At 47.9% G+C, this 19898-nt stretch overlaps 2 protein-coding genes across 2 annotated transcripts in view; one reads left to right on the top strand and one right to left on the bottom strand.

The window, feature by feature from the left end:
• The first annotated feature begins 8917 nt into the window (after window positions 1-8917).
• Map1lc3a (microtubule associated protein 1 light chain 3 alpha) lies at window positions 8918-10624 on the top strand. The gene is made up of 4 exons (XM_028775317.1): window positions 8918-9195; window positions 9505-9560; window positions 9644-9750; window positions 10021-10624. Exons 1-4 carry the CDS (start codon window positions 9156-9158, stop codon window positions 10181-10183), a joined length of 366 nt encoding a protein of 121 aa, XP_028631150.1. The 5' UTR covers window positions 8918-9155; the 3' UTR covers window positions 10184-10624.
• Window positions 10625-10806: 182 nt separating this feature from the next.
• Pigu (phosphatidylinositol glycan anchor biosynthesis class U) overlaps window positions 10807-19898 on the bottom strand; it is a 71528-nt gene continuing 62436 nt past the window's right edge. Inside the window, exon 12 of the mRNA XM_028775280.1 lies at window positions 10807-11216. Coding sequence (XP_028631113.1) covers window positions 11103-11216 — 114 coding nt within the window. The 3' untranslated portion in view covers window positions 10807-11102. The remainder of the gene's footprint in view (window positions 11217-19898) is intronic.

Genomic DNA, 19898 nt, shown 5'->3' with positions numbered 1-19898 from the left:
GTGATGACCAGAGTTCAACCCTCAAGACCCACGTGATGGAGAGAACCTTCTCCTCCAAGTCGTTACTAAACACACACAGAGATGTAATTGAAAAACTATTCTTAGTTGGTCTGCTTAGCAGTCCAGAACTCAGGTTCCTTCTAACTTTCAATTCTACTACTTGCAAGCAGTAACTCTTGACTTCACTCATCCAAGACACATGGGGCTGAAGTGTACTCTGTTAGCAGTTTGCATGAGACCCTGGGTTCAGGCTCCAGCACTGCATAGTCTGGATGTGAAGGTACACATTGTAATCCCAGCACTTGGGAAGTGGACACAAAGGTCAGGAGGTGAAGCTGAGCTCAGGAAACCCATCTAAATTTTAAAAGATACTCGTGGGATCCTTCCAATAACAGGATTGTCAAGATCTCCAAGAACTCCACTTTCTCAGCACTTTCTCCCAATGGTCTAGTTACTCAGATTTAATCACTTTGCTATCCTGAGCTACAGAGCTGGGAAATAGTCCTCAGTTTGGTGCATGGCTCCTGGGGTAAACTGAGGGTTTTGTTTGACCACTGGCTGAACTTGGCAAGGAGGTAGAGAAGCAGGTAGCTGCGGGAATCTTGCTTGGGTGACTATAAAAGTAACTTTTACTCTGTTGGTTGTTGTCTCCCAGGCTTCCTGCCTCCATCTCCTAATGTAGGCATAGCCCTGGAAGCTTCTAGCCTCTGTACAATCTAATCTAGGCCTAGAATGTTTTCAGCCTCTGAGACTTACTACTGAATAAGCACATCTTTTGTTTTGTTTTTGTTTTTTTCGAGACAGAGGAATAAGCACATCCTTAATAGTCCTTTCTGAGTGCTGGCTGGCTGGTTCAACTTAGCTGTTCTAGCTAAGACTCCTGCCTAAGCTGATTCAATCCTTCCTCTCCCTCTCTCTCCCTCTCTCTCTCTCTCTCTCTCTCTCTCTCTCTCTCTCTCTCTCTTTCTCTCCCTCCCTCCCTCCCTCTCTCTCTCTCTCTCCCTCCCCCCCAGCCACTCCTGAATTGTTCAGCTTGGCCTCAAACTAACTCTGGCAATCTGTTCTAATCTTCCGGCTCCTTCTCATTCTCTGGCTAGTCTGAATTCACCTGTGTCTAGCTTGTTCTCTTCAACCTGGCTCTGGACAACTCTCCCAGGAAAACTGCCTCCTTCTCTACCCTTCTTTCTGCACCACTCTTTTTTTTTTTCCCCGTTTTTGAAATGGGGTTTCTGTGTAGCTCTGGCTGTCCTGGAACTCACTCTGTAGACCAGGCTGGCCTCAAACTCAGAAATCCACCTGCCTCTGCCTCCAAAGTTGTCGGGAGCAGCCCTGCTTATACACTGAAGGCCTAAAATCAGCAATAGGCCTGACATACATGCCTGTTAGCACCAAGTCTTGGGTCTCTGTGGAAAAACACTGAAACAGATAACTGGGAGTTATTGTAAACAGACAGCTTTGGTGGAAGGCTGCCAAGCCTGGCTCATAGGCCTTGTAGATGGGTAACCTTGGTGGATAGTACCAACTTAGATAAAGACAAGTGAATCATAGGTGGAGTCATAGTGGTCTGTCCCCTGAACCTTCATCCAACTGACACTCTGTTCTGGAAGAGATCTGTATTCCCCCTGAACACCACACTCCTGCGTCATCCCCTTCCCCACATCCTGCCTTTTTGTATATATAACCTGTGTGTGCAAAAGTAAAAATTACGATCTGATCAGATTATAGACAGGTCGTCATTCCTTTCGTCTTTGCCTGCTCCCTCCGCTCTCTTTCAGGTGACCTCCCCGGACCCCTGTTTAATGTCCTGCTGGACAAGACACCAAGTGCTGGGATTAAAGGCGTGTGCCACCACTGCCCAGCACTGCACTGCTCTTTAAGTAGCTTTCTTTTCCTCTCTTGACACTTGGGCATGTCCTATTCTGTCAAATCTTTCTCTGATTGGTCACTTTGTCTGCCACTCAATTAGACATCACTTTCAAACATGGGTACTTCCTTCTACAAACTAACTACTAACTTTACTCTTTGGGTCTGGAATTAAAGGTGCATACTAAGTAAGGGCATGTCTGTATGTCAGAGAGGGGTGGGGGAGAGAGGGAGAGAAGGGAAGGAGGGAGAGAGAAGGGAGGGAGAGAGGGATTGAAGGTGTGTGCTAAGGGTTGAGCTACACAACTAGAAACGGGTTTTTCCAGTTAACACCACAATCTCAGGATTCAGCGTGGTCAAATGTCCTGCGATAGGTAATTCTTTAAGGCAGGCAGGCAGGAAGCCCTGATTGTGGCATTAAAAATGGCAGAGTGGAGGGATACAGACTACAGGAAGGAAGGGCTCCTAGAGGCCGCCACCTTGCCTCACCCTGTAAGAAAATGGTGGACAGGCGGGATCTTGAGGGCGGCCTAGGTTAGAAGACTCAGAGCTGAGGGGCCACAGTCCCACTGAGGTTAGGGTCAGGCTGAGGTGCAGAGAGGGGAGGATTGGCTGGAAGCACAGGTTAATTAAAGGAGTTAGGAACTCCCTTTGACTTTTCATTTTGAGGAACCCTAGGCTCAGGGGACCTTGTTCAAGAGGCAGGGTCTGAATCTGTGACATAGGGAAAGGCTGGAGTCATAGACATGATGGGTGGGACCAGAAGGCACAGAGGGGCTCCAGTAGCTGAGAACATGTGAGCACTGTGCCAGGTGGACAAGCCCAGGAAGAGAGCCTCCCGGGGCAGCGAGCAGCTTGGAAGGCCGGTATTGTTGAAGACATGAACATGAGAGGCAGCTGTCAGGAAGTGGCACCCTGTCACTTCAGGTCAGAGTGCTCCCCTGGCTGAGGAAGAAGGAATTTGGAACAAGATCCAGCTGAAGAAGCAAAAGCTCAGGACTAAAGCCTTGTGTGGACAGAGAGGTTGATAACCATGGTCTCTATTTCCCTAGTGATGCTGGAGGGCCTGGGTGTGTGTTGTAAGGCACTCTTTGCTGAGGTTTGGGGACTCCAGCTCCTGAATTGGTCTCCGTTTCCTCAAATCTTTGGAGAAAACTACATGGAGTTTATAAGCAGGACTTAACTTCCTCAGAGACAGTGGCCCTGATTCAGGCTGTCCTCCTGGTCCTCCAGGTCTGAAAATCAGCATAGTAGTACATTGAAGGCGACTCCAGTGTGTCTGTGTTAACACTGGACCAGATAATTCCTGCCTTTCTCACCATGTGCTGTCTTCCTGGGTGGCACTCTCAGAAGTAGGTTTTAATATTCTCTCTGCTTGGCACAGTGATTCTCAACCTTCTTACTGCTGTGACTCTTCACTACAGTTCCTCATGCTGTGATGAGCCCTAATCAGAAAATGACTTCACTGCTCCTTCCGAACTGTAACCTTGCTACTGTTATGAATCAGATGGTAATTATCTAATATTTGGGATACTGACATGCAACCCTTCAAAGGGTTGTCTAGGCTGAGAAACGCTGACAACAGATGACAAATCTGAGGAAGAGTACTTAGGTTATTCAGTGAGTTATGAAGCTATTCTGGACCCAGATCTGGCTATGGCCGGACTGCTGTCAAGCATTCAGGAGGAAATGTGACCCACTCAAGATTGCATGATATCTAGTGACCCCATAGCAAGGTTGTTCCAACTTCATTTGACAGGGCCCAGACAAGCCCCACTATTGTCTCTTTCTTGGGTGCATAGATCTAAGTCGGGAGCTCTGGACTGGCAGGAAGGAACGCCAGGTATCACGCAGGGAGGACACGATGACCATGGTGAGACATCACCCCAGCTTTGGATTTGTCACAGCAACTGTGCTATCCACAAACTCAGTTCTCACACAAAATCTAGGGGCTTGAAGGAGACAGATGGTCAATGACAAGGACAGATGACACAGTAGACACCAAGAGAAGAGGCCATTCATTCAAAGTCTTTTACTTAGCACCAACCATATGCCACATCTTGTCTATGTGCTGGAACAAAGCAGAGACCAAACAGGAAAGAACCCTTGGGAACAGAATCTGTAGCTTGGTGATGAACCAACCGAGCAAAAGGAAGACTCTGGGCTCAATCCTGAGCAATGCAGTAACAGGAAGAATAGTAAATAACCTTGCCATTACGAGGCTGGTATTTCAGTTGAAAAGAATGGACAAATAAACAGCATAGCACACTAAATTAATTCTTTGGATTTTTTTTTGAGTTTGGGTCTCAGGTAACCCAGGCTAACATCAAACTTGTTACATATAAAATAAAAACCTTGAACTCCTGATCCTCCTTGCCTATAGTTCTCAAGTGATAGGAAGAAAGACATGAGCCACTAGCATATCGCATTTAAAATCCTGGCCAGGTGCCAGGCAGTGGTGGCGCACGCCTTTAATCCCAGTGCTCGGGAGGCAGAGGCAGGCGGATTTCTGAGTTCGAGGCCAGCCTGGTCTACAGAGTGAGTTCCAGGACAGCTAGGGCTACACAGAGAAACCTTGTCTCGAAGAAAAAAAAAAAAAAGCTCTATGGAGCTGAGACAGGGCTCAGCAGCTATGAGCACTAACTGGTCTCCTAGAGGACAGAATTTCATTCCCAGCACCCACATGGTGGCGCACAACCATCTCTAACTCCAGTTTCAGGAGCTCCAGTGCCCTCTGCTGGCCTTGTGGGCAACAGGCATGCAAGTAGTACCCAGACACACCTGCAGGGAAAATAGCCACACACCATAGGACTAAATGAGCCATTAGCATATTAAATATAAAATCCTAGTCAGGCAGTGTCTTAACAAAGTGAACAGTGAACTGGCACCCTGCCCCACAACTCAGCAATTCCATTCAGTATTTGCCTATACCTCTCAAGAGACAGCAATAAAGACATGAGCTGTTAGCACACACATAAAATCTTAAAATTAAAAATATAGAAAGTACCTGAGCTTTGTGTGGTGATGTGTGCCTGTAATTGATATAGGCAGATAAACCACAAAACCTGTTAAGAAGCAGGGCACGGCCTGGCATGGTAACACATGCCTTTAAACTTGGCACTTGGGAGGCAGAGGCAGATGGATCTCTCTGAGATGGCTCTAGCCCAGGTAGTAGAGGTGGAGATAAAGTCACCTCTGTCAGATTACAGAGATATCCCAAAAGTATGATTAACAGGGTTTGAGGATGTGCCATTGGAGCAAACTGTCATGAATGAATGAGGTTTGAAGTACGTTTTTGGAAGATCGTGAGCTTGTTCTGGGCAAGTCAAATTTAAGGCATCCATAAGATATTTCACCTCAAAAACTCCAAGCTATTGAATTCTGGGTAGATGGGGTGGTCCAGGGACCAAGAGTGTGAGAGGACTAAAGGGAGGCAGCACGCTGGTGTCAGGTAGATCAAATGTAGTCTGACAAGAGACAGGTGTAACCACTTCTCTCAAGGCCACAGCCGACCCAGTTCTTCCAGATCCCTTACTGGCTACAAGAACACTCAATCTCTTGTGACTCTGTTTATGAGGTTTGTCTACTCTGAGACATAGCTCTGTACCAAGGGCAAATTGGGGCCCTCAGGCCAAGTATGTCAAAAAATCAAACAATGCTGTGGTAGGATGCTGTGCCATGCAGGCTAAATGCTGCTCTCATGATGCTGCAGACCTGAGTAGCTGCCAGAGACCAGGGGACACCTGTGACCTCAGCTTTAGTCCTTGTCACTTCAAATGAAGTTTGCTGATGCCTGCTCCCTACTTGACTGTAAGAGTCTATCCTGTTTTAACAAGATATTTAAGTGAGTCCTATGTATTAAGACAGGGTTTGGGTTTGTAGCACAGGTTAGCCTTGAAGTCACGTGAGCCTCTGATCTTAAGTCTCCAGAGTTCTGGGATTACAGGTATGTCACTGTCACCATGCCCAGCATACCAAAAGCATTTTTCTTATTTTGAGATAAGGTCTCAGGCTAACCAGACTGACCTTGAACTTTGATCCTCCTCCTGTCTCTACCTCCCAAAGGCTAGGATTATAGGTGTTTACAACAGCCAGTTTAGCCTTTCATAAATTCAGATTGGAGAAGTTCAAAATTATCTCTTCTTAGAGAATACATTCATCACTTAGAAGGGACTCTCTTCCTTTAATCCCAGCACTTGGGAGGCAGGGGCAGGCGGATTTCTGAGTTCAAGGCCAGCCTGGTCTACAGAGTGAGTTCCAGGACAGCCAGGACTATACAGAGAAACCCTGTCTCGAAAAAAAACAAAAAAACAAACAAACAAAAAAAAAAAAAAAAAAAAAAAAAAAAAAAAAAAAAAAAGCAGGGACTCTCTTAGTCCTTTAATAACGAGCGTCCGTACCCTTACAGTCTACTTTGTGTGAATTTCCTATCAATTTCTTCTTCTCTCTCTGTATACATCTGGTACTTTTTTGTTTCATTTTTTTTAAACATTTACTTGTACTGTTTGCATTCACAAGCGTGAGGGTCAGAGGTCAATTTGCAGAAAGTGGCTGTCTCCTTTCACCACACACTGAACTTACATGGTTAGGTTTGGCAGAAAGCACCTTCACCCAGAGTCATCTCACTGGCCCAAATTGTATGTTTTTATTAACTTCTTACTTACCACACAAAAAAATGGGTCAGACTTTGACATTTCACACATATGTGATACATTGTTCCTCTGCAGTCCTCTGTAAACACCATGGCCATCCTTCTTACTTTTCTTGGCCAGTCCTAAAATTTGGAATGACAGGCATGTGCCACCATGTCCAATCTATGTGAAGCTGGGGTCAAACCGAGGGTGTCCTGCACAGGAGGCACGCACTGTACCCACTGAGCTGCACCCCCGCACATGGTGTTTTATAGATGAGTGTGAGATTCCTCCAGCTCTGCTTCCGTGCTATTTACCATCCTATTTCCCTACAGAACCTGCTTCTGGTTTCCAACGTTTCAGAGTCCAGCACTCCCCCCCATTTCAGTATTTAAAACCATATTTTACATTTCTATTCTCTTAATGACCCCTCCTGTGGTGTCTATTTTTTTTTCTTACTTTTATCTATTTGCTGTGTGGAAGCTGTTCTTCTATCACCACAGACAGGTAATATTTTAATACTTAAAATATTAAAAAAAAATCTTTCCAGGTTCAGTAGAGAGATGTCCTGAGACAGATTTAGTAATCCTGTCACTTGCTGAAAGAGAAGCCGGAACCCCGCAGAGATCCAGCAGAAACGCTCAAAACAAAGGCTAATCCTTGCTCTAACAGACTTTCTCCAAGGGGAAGGTGTCTAAGATTACTGAAGGTATTAAATAGGATTTAAGGTCATAATTTAGGAAACTAATCCTACTGTCCCACCCCACTTTGAGGCTGCCACATACTAGTTTAGCTGCTTGGAGAAGGTACTAAACGGGATATAAGGCCTGGATGAATCCCTTCGTAGGGGGAAGCCTCTAGGATCTAACATACCCCGAAAAAAACTCATGTCCTCATGCTTGAGGGCAAGCACCCTACCTGACCAAGCAGACAATAATCACTGTCTTTCCAAACAAATCCAGCTCCCTAGAACATTTAAAAAGCAAAACAAACCCCAAAACACAAGGTCTCACTATCTAGACCAGGCTGGCCTTGAACTCAAGAGATAATCCTGTCTCTGCCTACTGAGTGCAGGGATCAAGGAGTGCACCACCAGCCGGGCAGTGGTGGCACACGCCTTGAATCCCAGCACTTGGGAGGTAGAGGCAGGCAGATTTCTGAGTTCAAGGCCAGCCTGGTCTACAGAGTGAGTTCCAGGACAGCCAGGGCTACACAGAGAAACCCTGTCTTGAAAAACAAAACAAAACAAAACAAACAAAAAAAGAGTGTACCACCACCCAGTCCCTTTAAGGCAATCTTAGCTGAATTCTTGTGACCTTAGCAACGTGTTTGTACCCCACAATCACTACTATTTATGTCCACATATAGCTGTTTGGAATTACTTACATATGCATCTGTTAATTTCCAGTTTCCATCGAATTTCATGCCTTTGAGTTGTATGTTGTTTCTTCCGTACAAACTTTTAACTTTTTTCAAGCAATGGTCCTTCATAAATTCTTTTGTTTATCCTTTTTCTTCCTTCAACTCTAGCCCATCCTCCTGCCTCAAACTCCCACAGAGCTAGGACTACAAATGAGAGCCAGCTACATCTGGCATTAATCCTGGTTTTTAATCAATTTTTAAAGTTCTTCAAGGGGCTGCCTTTCCGTGTACGTTGTGTGTTGTGTTCTCCCTCTATCCACGCACCACCACCACCACCCCACAAAACCCGGGATATTGAACTAAACCTCACATCTGCTAGGCAAATATCGTATCCTGACCCTGAATAACATTCCCAAACCGTACTTCTTCCTATCCTACCAATGGGCTCTACCTGTAAATTCTGACTTCGTGTGTTGTCAATTCTGAATGGTCTCCATCTCATGGTTAACCGCTGATATAGCCTCTCATTCAGTGATTTTTCCCTGCTTTATCTAAATTGCTTATTAACATCACATTGGAAATCTATGCTTTCTATGGCTGTTCCAGAATTCTTTGAAAGCCTAGGTCCGGGTCTGGAGCGATGGCTCGGCAGGCAATTATTTCTTGGCAGGTTTTGCTATTATTGAGGAGGACCTCAGTTTGATTCCCAGCACCGCTAGTTAACCCCAGCCTAAGGAAATCCGACGCTATGTTCTGCCTCCGCGGGCATACACTTACAAACACGGAAAAACTTTTAAAACTCTGGGTGTTCCTTCTTCTCCCCGTCCCACCTTCGTTACCACCTTCGTTCTCTAATGCTAAACTCGGTGAAGGTGGCTTGAACTACTCCGCAGGGTAGAGAGACTTGATGGAGGCGACAACGGCCTGGTTCCAGAGTCTGAGGAGCCAAGGCGATAAGCCCGCCGCTCGTGACGTCACAAGACTGTGACGCGCCCTGGAGCTCCGCCCCTTTACGACCTGCGCCGGGAATCCGGGCTGTCTGCGCCGTGGCGTCACAGGTTCAAGCAGGCGGGTTTTCCGTCGGCCCAATGGGAGCGGCGCGCCGGCCTCCCCTTTAAGGAATGTTGTGACCTGACGTCACCCAGGCGAGTTACCTCCCGCAGCCGCCACCGCCGGGCTCAGCGCGAGCCCCGCAGCCCTTGAGCTCGAGCTCCGGAGCCCCCGGCGAGCCGAACCGCAGCCGCATCCCTGAGCCGCGCGCCCCGGAGCCCCGGCTGCGCGCCCCGCCGGGCCCGCGCGATGCCCTCCGACCGGCCTTTCAAGCAGCGGCGCAGCTTCGGTGAGGCCTTGGGGGTGAACTGCCATCGGGGACCGAGGGATGGGGGTGCCAGTCGACCCCGATTGCCGCAGGTGACGTCAGCCCCATGACGTCAGGCACCGGCCGGCCGGACCCCGGGTGGAGAGGCCGCAAGGCCTGGCCGGGTCACCCGCGTCCCTACCGCGTACCCCGGTGGAGGGCTGTGGGGCGGACGGCCCCGGGGGCGGGCGCTGGGGCGGGGCGGGCCCGGAGCCGCCCCTCGGGGATCGGCGAGGCGGAGTCGCTGGAGGCCTTAGCACCGCTGGGCCTCACACAGAGCTCTGTCCGCAGCTGACCGCTGTAAGGAGGTGCAGCAGATCCGCGACCAGCACCCCAACAAGATCCCGGTGAGTCTCTAGCCCCCCGGCCACGCCCTGCCCTGCCAGGTCCCGCCCCTGGCTTACGAGTCCCCCGCCCACTCCACTCCCAGGTGATCATCGAGCGCTACAAGGGTGAGAAGCAGCTGCCTGTCCTGGATAAGACCAAGTTTCTGGTCCCAGACCATGTTAACATGAGCGAGTTGGTCAAGATCATCCGGTGCGTGGGCAGCCTCCTACAGGCCTTGGGTGGGGCAGGACCAGGTTCCACTAGCAGGGATGGAGTGGGCAAGGGGACATGATTTGGGACACCAGGCCCCTGTTCTAGGAGGCTGGAAAAGGTCAAGGTCGGGGTTGGAGGGAGCTTCAGTGAAGAGGTGAGCCTCTTGTTGCGATGGACAGAAAGTGAAGATTCAGAATAATTATGGGAGGGTCACCTAGGCCTCCAGCAGGCGGCCTCCTCACCTGGCATGCCTGCCTGCCTCCACAGGCGCCGCCTGCAACTCAACCCCACGCAGGCCTTCTTCCTGCTGGTGAACCAGCACAGCATGGTGAGCGTATCCACACCCATCGCTGACATCTATGAACAGGAGAAGGATGAAGACGGATTCCTCTACATGGTCTATGCCTCCCAAGAAACCTTCGGCTTCTGAGTCAAGAGTAGGGGTGGGGGGTTGGCTGGGAGTTCTGGTCAGGTTCTCCCCAGGGAGGTCCTGGCTCCTAAACTAAGCTATTTCAGTCCCCAGTGGATTAGGCAGAGATGTGACACCCCTTCCCCCCAGGTAGGGGCCACCAGCCAGCCTACCATGTCCTGGGTAGGTCCTGGACCAGTCATATTAGGGTTGGTCTTTCGGGTGCTGGCTGGGTTGGGAGTGGGTGGGGAGCAGCAGCCCTGCTCTGTGGGGTTTGTCGTTTCATTAGGCCCTTGCCTGTCTGCCCGTCTTGCCCCTCATCCACCTGAGGCAAAGCCTCCTGCCAGGACCTGCCCCACCCCTGAAAGGCTGGCTTCCCTTGTCTTGACATGGTATATGGCTCTGTGGTCATTTCCTCTGCAGAATAAAGATTGCTCAGGCCTGCCTGGCCCTTTGCCTCCAGCTGCTTGTTTGGGAGTAGGGAGGGCTGCTAGGTGACTGGGTCCACATACTCAATCAGGGACACAGCCGTGTGTTCTGTGGACCTTGAGTTCCCAGAAGCCCCCCTCCGTAGTAGAGGACACCACGAAGCCTTAGGGGCCAAGCTCACTCCACTCCAGGAATACACACCATCAGAACAACAATGGAAAAAAAGACCCACACATTTATTAAGTAGTCACAACCTATAAAGCCCTGCTCACCGGCTGCTTCCTTTCTGGGCACAGTCACAAAGTGGGGGGTCCAAGTGGGGTGCTCCTAGCTTCTCCCCATGGGCCTTGTTGCCAGCTATGAGTCCCCTTTAGTGCCAGGGATTTGTAACCCTGGACTTGAACCAACACCTTCTGCCTGAGGACTCGCCTGCTGGCAACTCTGGATGAGGGACCTGACCCAGCTTCTGGCCCTTACCCCTCTTGTCCATGCAGCTCTGTGCCAGCCAGGGCTACTTGAGCACAAGCATGGCCTCAGTGCCGTCCTTGGCAGTCAAGTAGAGACCATGTGTGAGGTAATACTCCCGTCGCAGGAAGGCATAGAAGTAGTCTGAGATGAGCAGGATCTGGCAAGGAAAGAAAGTGTGAAAAGCCACAGGGAACCTAACTGAATACTACCCTTTCCCAAGTTAAACAGGCAGGTTAGCACCTGCCTGGCATCTCCCAATCTACAAGCCTGCCCAGGGACCTCTTTCCCTCTTGGCACATACCTAGCCTTGAAAGATCTTACCAGTCATCTGGCAACTATGTGTATTCTACCTTCTGTTCCCTTCTCCTGGTTTACACCAGTGTTCTTACAGTGGTGCATGCACCTTGCCTCTGCCCACAGGCACTCCCCATCCAGCCTTCCCTAGAGAAACCATTGATCCAGGAACTCAGGACACAGAATTGCCTTGTTTCCCCCATAGCCTGCAGCCCAGGAATTCTACCTTGAAAACACAATCTGTCGGATGGTGGTAGTACATACCTTTAACCCAGCACTTGGAAGACAAAAGCAGGCAGATCTCAGCCTCAGAGACCTGACTGCCTATGTCTCCTGAGCACTGGGATTGAAGGCATGCACCCCCACTATCAAGCTATTGCCAACATTATTAACCTGTAAAAAAATGTTATTTCCAGATGTGACTGGTATGATTTTGTTTCCTTTGACCTAGCCAGCTCACCACTGTGATGAGTTGTGAACTCTGATTTTGCATGTATTCCTCACCTACCCTTATGGTCTGGGTGAGAAAACCTCATAGCTCATGGTCAGTGTCTACTGCCTCAAGCAGGCTGACGAACAGCTGTCTGCTCACTTGCTGATATGCTGCGAGGTCCTGGCCTGGGTCTTTTTGTGGATAGACTCTTGGTACATCACACACTTTTAAGGGTGCATATCCAAGTCTAGCCCTCCAGGTATGCCTTTGGTCCAATTAATTGATTGCCCCTAGCCTCAATTTCCCTATTTGTAAAATAGAACATTGATCCTCCAATGAGAGAATGGCAGGAGTGTGTCCAGAGACTATCTGGTCTTGGCTCCTCCAAGGTCTTTTTAGCTTTTCCTATCTTCAGAAAAGTATACAGCTGCCCAGGACAGGACTCGGAAGACCTGGATCCTTGGTTTAGGTCAACCTCTGATCTGTCTCCCTCTTGCTACACACCTGCCATGTTTTAGGCCTTAGTCTCCCTGTGAACTAAGAGGTGATTGGTGCTAGTACTCTTGGAGCCTCTAGACTTTTGAGAACAGTGGCATCTCCAATACTGTGCCTGCCCTTCTTTGGTGAGGCAGGACACTCCCCTGACAGCTCCAGTTACTCCAGGGCTCAGGTACATTGGGCTGAATAGGGTTGTAGACTTTGGGGTCAGGTGTGCAAATGAGACAAATCCTATTCCTCTCTGGGGCTCTATTTAGGGTGACAGTGGGGTAAGACTGTTGGCTCCTTTTGAGTTTGTGGTCAGACTGAGTTGAGGGAGCCTTAGCAGAAGTAGCATTCCCACCAAGTGCCACACAGCTGAATGTGAAGTTGTACCTGGAATGGGTTTGTGTCGCAGAGAGGTTAAGGGGTTAGGACCTAACCTGGGGCAGGTGAGCCTACTACAGATAAAGGGGAGACAGGTACTGACTAGATGAAAATTTTCCAGGCAGAGGACATGCCGAAGATCCTGTGGTGAGAGAGGCAGTACAGGGAAATGACGTAACATGGCAGGACCAGGTGCAGGGTCATGGAGCTCACAAGAGTCTGAAGCATGAGAAACTTGGGAGAACTCAGGTCAAGTAGTAACATGATCAGATTTGTGAATTGAAAAGCTCCCCTCTGGCTGCCTGGCACAGGAGAGGGTTTGAAAGCAGGAGGCCCTGGGAAATGTCTGAAGTGGTAGTTACAGGGATGGGTAACACTTGCAATAGCAGCAAATGTTCTTAATTGCTGAGCCATTTCTCCAGAACCCTGGGGATTCTTGAAAAACAAATGAACAAAAAGCACAATCTCTGTCAATCTCTGGACAAACAGACTAACCTCACTGAGTGAGGACCTGCCTTGTGTTCCATAAGCCTGTCAAAGTGAGGAGAAATACAAGATGCAGAGCAGAGGCTGCTGGGAGACAAGACCAAGTATAACATGGAACCCTAGGTTAGACCTGGAAGAAGCCATGACTGGGAAAGATGTCCCAGTGAAGTCTCCCATTAATTTAGTGGTACTATCCACCCGGGTGGGTTCTTAGTATAACAAAAGTTCTGTGAAATTTAAGATGTTAACCATGAAGGAAAACAAGAGTGGACTACACAGCACCTCTCTGTACACTCTGTGATGCCAAATCAACTCTTTTTGTTTGTTTGTTTGTTTGTTTTGTTTTTCGAGACAGGGTTTCTCTGTGTAGCCCTGGCTGTCCTGGAACTCACTCTGTAGACCAGGCTAGCCTCGAACTCTCGAATTCAGAAATCCGCCTGGCTCTGCCTCCCAAGTGCTGGGATTAAAGGCGTGTGCCACTGCTGCCCGGCACCAAGACAATTCTAAAATGTAAAGGTTATCTAGAGAAACAGAACAAAACAACACAATTGTGGTCTTTTTTGTTGTTGGGATTTTTGTTTGTGTTTTGTTTGTTTGTTTATTTTGAGACAGAGTCTCTCTAACTAGCCCTAGTTGTCTTGGAACTCTTTCTATAGACCAAAGAAATCCTCCAGCCTCTGCACTCCAAATGCTGGGATTAAAGGTGTGTGCCACTCTACCCAGCTTGTTTTGTTTTGAAACGGAATCTCTTGAAACCAATGCTGGCCTTCAACTTTATATCAGAGACTCTCCTTAAACTTCTGAACCTGCTTCGACTTCCCAAATGCTGGGGTTACAAGTATGTGCCACAAGTCTGTTTTTATATGGCACTGGAGATCAAATCCATGGCTTTCTGCATGCTAAGAAAGCACTCTATAAGAGTGTTTAAAAGAATATTCTCAGTCTGGTTGTTTCTTTGAGACTGTCTCAATATCTAGTCCCAGGTGGCCTGAAACTTACTGTGTAGCCAGCAAGAAGGTGGAGACAGGTGAATCATGGTCATCCTTGGTTTCATAGTGCATTGAGGCCAACCTGATCCACGTGAACTATTGTATGTGAGAACACAACCTCAAAAACATAGTGGTGGGTAAGACATGGTGAAGAATACCTATAATTCCACCATTAAGGAAGCATCAGAGAAAGGATCCTTCTAAGTTCTAGGCCAGCTCAGTCTACAAAGAAATGGTAAAATGTGGCTTTGGCAAATACATGTAAAAGACCTGCATTTACAACTGTAATAATTGTGTGTAAATGAAGTATAAGTAAATATTTAACTCAACTTACTCAATGATGTAAAAGCTGACATTTAGCAGGAAATGTAATGATGTCTACATTTCAATTAGAAATAATTAAAAAAAAAATCCAGGATGAGTTGGTGAGATGGTTCAGAGGGTTAAGTCACCTGCTGCCAAGCCTGAGTTTATTCCCAGAGACCATATGATGGTCGGAGAGAACTGAGTCCTAGAAGCTGTCCTCTGTCTGCATGCATGCTGTGGCATGTGCACGCCCCACCTCTGCAAACACAAAAAAATGTTTAAAAAAGAGAGAGCAGGGCATGCTGCTGAGCACTGTGAAGGACCTGGTCTACATGAGACAACAAACAAACAAACATAGTAAGGTAAACCCAAGAATAACAATAAAATAAATAAAAGATGGCTTAAGGGATAGCTTCTGTAACCAAGAAAGTACTGCAGTGTTACTGCTAGGGTCTCTGTAGTGGGCACATGGGTGCTCAGTGTTTCGGGTTTGTACAGAGAGAGTGTAGAAAATGGCCTTACTCATCTGGACATACGGTCTTGAGTGGTGCAGTTCTAGGTGGGTGCTGTGGCCACAGGGAGAGGATAGAGTGCTAGCCTGGAGCTTGGCTCTTCAGAGGAAAACCTGGGCCTGGAACTTCCCATTAAGACTGCAAAGAGAGCAGGCGGTAGTGGCACACACCTTTAATCTTGGCACTCAAGAGGTAGAGGCAAGTAGATCTCTATGAGTTCAAGGCCAGCCTGATCTACAGGGCAAGTGCCAGGACAGCCAGAGCTACACAGAGAAACCCTGTCTCAACAAACAACTAAGACCACAAAGAGGAAGGCTTTCTCCCCAGAGGTCCTAGGATTTACCGTGCTCACCAGCTCCAAACCCACAGCCCCTTGCCTATTCTGAACAGGAGCAACTTGGGGAGGGAATAGCAAAAGCATGTGTAAGTTAGTAATTGATTTCCAGTTCCTTAAATTTCATTTTCCTTGTGTATAAAATGAAAGCAGTAGCAGCTCTAGCTTATTATCCACCATAGTGGTCTTCCCTAAACCAAACCTAGGATTTAGGGGCCCAAGAATATGTCTGTCCCTCTGCCTTCAGAGGCCTGGGGCCTGGTTTTGGAAGCTGCCCCGCTTGTTGTGGCTGATCACCCAGCCTTCCTTATGTTCTATTTCTGTACTCCCAGACTTTTTTCTTTTCTTTCTTTTCTTTCTTTTCTTTTCTTTCTCTCTCTCTCTCTCTCTCTCTCTCTCTCTCTCTCTCTCTCTCTCTCTCTCTCTCTCTTTCTTTCTTTCTTTTTCACTCCCAGACTTTCTATAGAGCTCATTTTAACCATAACACACCCCCCACCTTTTTTGGACAAGATCTCACTATGTAGCTTTGGCTTAGAACTTGCTAGGTAATTTCCCTTGAACTCAGAGATCCACCTGCCTCTGTCTCCTGTGTCCTAGGATCAAAGGAGTGTACCTACCACCACATCTGGCACCAACACAGGAACCAATTGGCAGGGATGCAGGATGGAGGATCTCCCTGATCTTAACTTCTTGGCCCTCAAAGGACCTCTTTAAAAAAAAAAAAAGTTTTTCAAAACAGGGCTTCTGTGTGTAGTCTTGGCTGTCCTGGAATTCACTCTGTAGACCAGGCTGGCCTCAAACTCAGAAATCCACCTGCCTCTGCCTCCCAAGTGCTCAGATTAAAAGTGTGCGCCACCACTGCCCGGCAGAAGGACTTTTTATTGTTTGTTTTATTGCTTTTGAGACAGAGTGTCACTCTGTGGCCCAGGCTGTCTGGAACTCACTATGTAAACAAGGCTGACTCGAACTCACTGTAACTACCTGTTTGAGCCACTGGGATGCTCAGATACAAGCATAAGCCTCTGTACCACACCTGGTTCCTGAGGTATCTTCTGGGCTATGCATGCCTGCATCCACTGACAGGAGCCCCTGAAGCTCCCCTCTCCTCACATAGCTATTGGCTCAAGAGCCCCCATAATATCCCCACGCTCAGTTGTATGACCACAGTGGGTGGCATCTGCTCTAGCTCTGAAGTCTTAGTTCTGGCACAGGGCTCACACTCTGGGCACATACATTGGTTCTTAGCCTTTTGGCATTACCCTTCAGGCTTGGTGAGATTTCATTCATCTCCCTGGCAATCAGAAAGGCCCCAGGGCTGTTCTCTGGTCTGTGGTGGAGACTATGAGATAGCCAGGGCCTCAGTGGATCTAATCAAAACTGAAATGAGACTCAGAACATGCTTCAGCACAGATGTGACAGAAGAGAGCCAGAAAGAAACATAGTTTCTAAGTCTCTGTCCCTGGCCAGGTCCTCCTGTGGCTGTGGCCCATTTATAACCCAGGGTCACAAAGTATGAGTGAAAAGTCAGGCTATGTCATCAGTCCTGTCTGTCTGTGCCCAACCATCTGAGTTCTCTCCGTCATCTTACACCTCTTAAGCTTGCTTAGCACTGGCCAAGGCTGGCTGATACCGCATGCCCTAACGAACACTGTGGGGTTGTTCTCCCCCGGTTACAGCTCTATTACTCTATCAGATTCTTTTTGGAAAAGGAAAATAAGCTTGAGACTTCAGAGCCAACTGGTTTATCCACCTTGACCAATCAGCATCTGGACTGCGGCCTCCTGGAAACACAGATGTGATCACGTCAGTATGTCTTGACTCCCTAGGCCGCTTCTGTTGGAGACACTGACACTCTTGGGGACTTCAACTGGCTGCCATAGTTGGCAAACAGCTGTTTCCTTGGCCACCTGCCTAGAGTCTAGGCAAGCAGAAGCCAGGAGGGTGGCAGCTGACTGTGGAGCTGAGCTTTGGCCTGCCCACTCACATTCCCAACAGACACTGCAAAGGACAGACAGTAAACAGAGCTTCACCTTCCAACTGCTAATGATGCAAAACAACAGGGGAAGGAAGGGTGTGTGGTGTCACAGGCCCTCACCTGAGGTGGAGGTAGGAGGATCAGAAAGCAAGGTCATTCTCAGCCACTTACATTTGAGGCCAGCTGGGCTGTAATAAAGAGAGTCTATCTCAAAGGCAAAGAAAACGCCAGAGAAACCCCTGAGCTTCAAGTCAGTGTTACCAGGTAGGACAGTAGTCTCAGAAACATTCTTGTCCAATACCGTAATGCATCTTTACAGCCACCTTCCAAGTGAAGAAGCCAGAGTATAGACTCTCAACAGACTACAGCAGCCTCCTCCTCTCCATACCAGGGTTCCAGGCTAAAACCTCTTTTGTTCCTGGCAGTATACAGTTTGCAGAGTCTGGACCCAGTCACATCCTTGGTTGAAAACTAATGGCTCAGCCTGAACCTCAGCAGAATGAGGTCCCCAGGGACCAAGTAGCTCTGAACACTGCAACCCTGATATATTCTCATTCTGTCAGAAAGCACAGCCAGGGCTACACAACCTCTGGCAGCACAAAGCACTACTCTCTTCTTCTTCCTCCCTCTTCCACCTAGAAGCCACCTGGAGTTTGGAATGTCCCCTTCCCCAGAACTGTACCTAGAAAGCACTTCCCTGAGCATTCCCAGCCCCACGCTGACCTGTCACACTGCTTTGTCCTGCTTGTTTATTCTTCCTTCTCTCTACTCAACACTGTTCCACAGAAGGAGGGCTATGTCTCCTTCACCTACAGGGCTGTAGGGAGCAGTAGTTCTGTGTATGACACACAATGAACCTCTCCTGCAGGTCTTAAACAAATAGTAGGCTCCTCTCATGTACAAGCAAAGGAAGCTTACCTGTTAAGAGAAACTCAATGGGACTTTCATCATAATGAACACACACATACATATACACAAACTCTCCATGAGTATAGAAAGGAGAAAGACTCAGAGGGTCAAACAAGATGAAAGAGATCACATGGGGCCAGCTTGCTGTAAACCCTCCTTAAGCATGAGCCACTATCAATTATAATTTTAAAGTCCGATTCCCATGAGTTCTCTGTTCTTAAATTTATTTAGGGTGATTGGGACACTTTAGCTTTTTCTTTTAGAAAAGCCAAATTCATGCAAGCTCTTTGTATGTGTGTGTATGGGGGTGTACATAAATCATTGATCAATTTGTTATAAATATAATCCCAGCATCTGGGAGGTAGAGGCAGGAAGATGAGGAGTTTAAGGCCAGCTTCAGCTATATAGCAGAAGTAAGGCTGGTTACAGGAGACCATATCCAAAAACCTTAAATAGGAAAGAAAAAAGAGATTTCATGGCCTGAATACTACCCTGGGAGTTTGCTGTGTGTACCTAAAGAGCATATTCTTCACATTTCATATGCCAGGAAGTGACTGAAGGCAACAACAGGACTCACAGGTTATATCAAACCCACAACACTGTATGATGTGGGGATTATCACCCTGGAATCTGAGAAGTTAAGTCACCTGCTGAAAGTCAGCAGTGAGGAACTGTACGAGTCCTCAAGCAATCACCCAGAGATTTCAATCTTCTCTCTCACACTCAAGCACACACACACACACACACACACACAAGCACACTAAGCCTCATTAGATGGTTTGCTATTGTCATTTCCTGTTACTGACTCTGAGGCAATGGTAATTACCAAATGATGTATATACCACATGATGAAAAATACTTAATGGCAACAAGAGAGAAAACAGAGCCTTAGTCACTAGAGTACTTGCTGGGGTAACTAATAATCAACATATATCCATTCTGTAAAAGGACATGACATTTTTCAAAATGAACAGAGCAAGACTTCAACAAAACTCAAGGTGTTTTATGCATTCTATATAAATAAAGCTGGTTCTGCCAATGATGGTCTGGGATCTGGGCCCCTATTTGGAATCTGCAGCCTTTTGTCACACTGAACAGATCTTATCTGAAGGAAGCGAAGATGGAGGCCAGATGAATATAGTTTCCTGGCTAAAAAGGCATTCATAAGAATAGGCTGTGGTATGTGCACATGTCCCCAAATGCCCGATATCTCAGTAGAAATGCCAACACAGAGCAGGACTGGGCTTGGGTGTGGAGGACATCACACAGAGAGGAGAAGGTGGAGACAGCTGTACACTAACCCTGGTATCTCCACCTTTCCCTCCCGATCCTCACACCCCTCCCCGCCATCACTTTGTCCCTCCCTGAGGCAAGGACTTGGTATGTACAGACTAGGTTGACTTCCCCCATGAAGCTTGGGCTGGTTTGAAACTGAGGACCGTCCAGCCTCAGCCTCCTGAGTGCTGGGATTATAAGCACCAGCCACACACCCTGCTTCCCTTCCCTTCTTGCCTTCCAAGTCTGAAGGACCCAGTTACTACTCTTAGTCCCTCCAGCCTCTCCACAGGAAAGGCATCTTGTTCCTATTAGATTCTTCAACCAACCATGCACATCTTTGACCTCCACATACTTGTCATGGCACATGTATCACACATGTCATACATATACATGGATACAGGAATAAAAATGATAATAAATAGACAACAAGGCAGGAGAACTTCATGAGAGACCTAAGGT

This window comes from Grammomys surdaster, unplaced genomic scaffold (assembly GCF_004785775.1).
Source record: "Grammomys surdaster isolate TR1022 unplaced genomic scaffold, NIH_TR_1.0 254, whole genome shotgun sequence".
NCBI classification, from domain to species: Eukaryota; Metazoa; Chordata; class Mammalia; order Rodentia; family Muridae; genus Grammomys; species Grammomys surdaster.
Note: the sequence above shows the minus strand (reverse complement) of the source record. Positions and strands in the feature narration are given on the sequence as shown.

What these genes read in the sequence shown, in the direction of transcription:
- Map1lc3a (XM_028775317.1), top strand. Translation starts at nt 9,156, where the DNA reads ATGCCCTCCGACCGGCCTTTCAAGCAGCGGCGCAGCTTCG. An exon ending in AGCACCCCAACAAGATCCCG is followed by an intron (nt 9,561 to 9,643) that starts GTGAGTCTCTAG and finishes CTCCACTCCCAG; the next exon opens with GTGATCATCGAGCGCTACAA. An exon ending in GAGTTGGTCAAGATCATCCG is followed by an intron (nt 9,751 to 10,020) that starts GTGCGTGGGCAG and finishes CTGCCTCCACAG; the next exon opens with GCGCCGCCTGCAACTCAACC.